This window comes from Ipomoea triloba, chromosome 14, assembly GCF_003576645.1.
Source record: "Ipomoea triloba cultivar NCNSP0323 chromosome 14, ASM357664v1".
Lineage (NCBI taxonomy): Eukaryota > Viridiplantae > Streptophyta > Magnoliopsida > Solanales > Convolvulaceae > Ipomoea > Ipomoea triloba.
In genome coordinates this window covers 20,392,092-20,395,115 of record NC_044929.1, presented here as the reverse complement: position 1 = coordinate 20,395,115, position 3,024 = coordinate 20,392,092, and the positions used below count along the sequence as shown (strand labels likewise).

General features: G+C 45.3%; 1 protein-coding gene across 1 annotated transcript; it reads right to left on the bottom strand.

Moving 5' to 3' along the window:
- Positions 1-697: 697 nt before the first annotated feature.
- LOC116004659 (scarecrow-like protein 11) lies at positions 698-3,024 on the bottom strand. The gene is made up of 2 exons (XM_031244793.1): positions 2,415-3,024; positions 698-2,191 (listed from the first exon to the last, which is right to left on the bottom strand). Exons 1-2 carry the CDS (start codon positions 2,908-2,910, stop codon positions 819-821), a joined length of 1,869 nt encoding a protein of 622 aa, XP_031100653.1. The 5' UTR covers positions 2,911-3,024; the 3' UTR covers positions 698-818.

Below are 3,024 nucleotides of genomic sequence, written 5' to 3'. Positions count from 1 at the left end.
TATATCCATAATATAGATCCACGTACATAGCTTATATATGATATTTTATATTATGATATATGATATTGCATATTATGGTATATTGGCATATGTTTCTCAAATGTATGATGGATGAAAAAGTCTCCTTCTCAAATGTATGATGGAAGAAAAAGTCTCCTCAAAATTAGGAGATCATGGAGAAAATCAAGTGGTGCACATCAGATCATGGAGAAGTGCATAGCGTGATTTTAGGAAACTCATCCCTATAAATAGGGTCCTATGTAATGAAGAAAAAAGGGAAGTTTCAGAATTCAGAAAATACGAGAGATTAAATCAGGAAACTTCAAATAATCAAGGTCCAAGAATGGCGTGCTAAATCCGGGGTAGTCAGCTCCAAAAAGTCAAGCACAATTGTTGTTATACCCAGGTTGGTTTACAGTTTATGTAATTGGTCGAATTAGCTTAAATTGTATTTGTAAACTTTTTCAGAGAGTTGTTATAAGGTTAATGTTTAGATAGGTAGCAGACCTAGTCTTGTAATTCATTGAACCTTGTAAGTGTGAAAACCACAGGTTGATCTTTAGTGAAAAAGTTTTTGGGCGTGGCCCCGCAGATTAGGAGGGTTCTCCAACTGCGTTAAAAATTGCAGTGTCTTCTTGTTATTTCCTGCTTTACTCTTTCTTATCATATTATAATATAAAAATTTTATAATCAAATATCATAAGAAAATTAATTATTATATTTCAATGATGGCAATTTAGAATATAGATAAATTAGCTAAATTGATAATATTTATATTTACATTATACTAGAAATATATTAAAAAAAATTAAAAAAAATCACTCCATGGCAGGTTTCCAGCAAGAGAGAGCATAAACCACGCGCCCTTTCCATCCCTGCAACAACCACTTCCCGTCGCCGTCCACCGAGAAATCCTTATGGTAATCCGATCTCGCCTTATCCTTCACTAACTTCACCAGTTCTTGATCTAGCGGCACTTGCCGGAATCCGGCCCTCTTGTTTCTCCCTTTCCACTGCTTGTACGTCTCCGGCCGCTCCACTCTCGCCGTCCCCTCGCAAGCGATGACGTTCAGCGCGTTCCTCCCCAGCACCGTCTCCTCGAACAGCCGCCGGTCCTCGTCTTCCGGCGCCACCGTGGCCTCGAACATGTCGAACAACGTGGAGAAGTGGAAGACGGCCTCGCGGAAGCGCGTGGTGAAGAATGGCGAGTTGTACGCGCCGTTTCCGACGCCGTGGATGAAGATGTCGGGGCGGATTTTGTGGATTAATCCTAGGACGGTGTCGCGCGGGCTGTCGGGGACCACCGTCTCGTCCGGCACGTTCTCCAGACGGTAAAGGCAGTTCACGGCGAGAATTTCGTCCCTCTCGATCTCCAGATCTTCGAGGGTTATGGTTTCCCATCTCTTTGCTATGGCTTTGAACTCGAAGGGGACGTTAAATTGCTCGCAGAATTTCTTTAACCGAGCTCCCGTGGCCTCCACGCGCTCGGCCGGCTTGAACCCCGGCTGGGGGAGATCGATTCCGGTGATCCGGAGCTTGGGGGGCCCGCCGGGGCGGTTGGCGAGGCTTTGGATCATACACGGCCATTGGAAACCGTAGAGAACTCCGAAATCAATCACGTGCAGGGCGTGTTTCCCGACCGCCATTTTCATGATGTAATGATTGGCGTAAATATTTGAGATCTTCTTGAAAGGGCTGGCTTTAATGTACATATGATAAGCTTTGAGGATATTCGCGGCCGAGATGTTGTTGGAGAATTGGACGGTGAAGATCGCCGTGCCGGCGCCGTTGAGACGCGCTTCGAGCGCGTTGGCTAGGTAAAACGCTAGCCGCTCCATTCCGTTTCCGCGTGGAGAAGAGTGGTGTCGGATCTTCGCTAGAAGCTCGTTCACCGCCCGGCCGTCGTAGTTCGCTATGGCCTGCGCGCATTGAGTTAATAGGCCTCTCAGGTCGACCACTTCCTTGTGGGATTCTCGTTTCTTGCGGCGGCGAGGCGCCGCGCCGCCCTTGAATTCGTCGTCGGATTTCTTCCTAGGTTCTTGTATGTTGCAGAGGAGAACTTCGTTGAACTTCTCTAATGGCGGCTCTGTTTCGTGGGTGGACGTTGCTAACTGCTTATTCCTCTGCTTTTCTGCTGATTCATCTTCCTTGTTCGAGTAGTGATTTCTCTTCCCCTTTGGCGGTGAACGATCTGCAGATTCAAAAATAACTAATTTTCAACAAAATCATACTGTACAATATAAACCTGGATAACATTGAATTACAGTACTCATATTAGTCCATAGATACTAATACATCATTCTTTTTGGCAACACAAAAAGATATCAATTGCTTGGCTTCTGTTGCTACAAGGTTAGGTTTTTAGTAAATTATTATTATGTATAGTAAAATTATTTATATCAAACATTTCTCACCTTCTAACTCAAGATTGATGGTGTTACTGTGAGGTAGAAGGAGATTAGGAGCCGGAAAATCTCCATCGCTTCCGGGCGAAACCGACCCAGATTGGCTGTCAGGTGTACTGAACAGACAATCTGAAGAGGCGCCATAGTCGTTGGGATCAGAAGAAGCGTTAGAGCTACTGAGATCAGCATGGTCGGAGCCATGGAGGACATCGGAGAAGTATTTTTCGGTGGCCTGGAGAGCAATGCAGTCATGGAGCATACACGGCCGGTTCTCCAAGTCCTCCTCCTCCATTAGCATCTGGTTTATGTACTTCAACACCGCGTCGGAGTAATCCCCGTAGTCTTCTTCTTCCTCTCCTCCGGCGGCGCAACTCGCCGGAAAATCCTGAAAACTGTCAAGATCTCGTCTTTTTTGCCCATTTAACCTCGGGTTTGCTGCCTCTGAGTGGCGATTCAACATGAAACCATTCGTGTTAGCATAGAATTCTTGGACTAGAGCCTCCATGTTAAGATCAAGAACTGGGGTTTGGGGTTTCAGAAGAAAGAGGTGGAGATTTGTTGGATTGAAGATAAGGTTTGGACCCTTTGGGTGTTTAATCAATAAATAAACCGAGGGATC

Coding starts and splice junctions, on each gene's coding strand:
- LOC116004659 (XM_031244793.1), bottom strand. CDS start 2,910: ATGGAGGCTCTAGTCCAAGAATTCTATGCTAACACGAATGGTTTCATG. Junction 2,192..2,414: donor CATCAATCTTGAGTTAGAAG/GTGAGAAATGTT, acceptor TTGAATCTGCAG/ATCGTTCACCGCCAAAGGGG.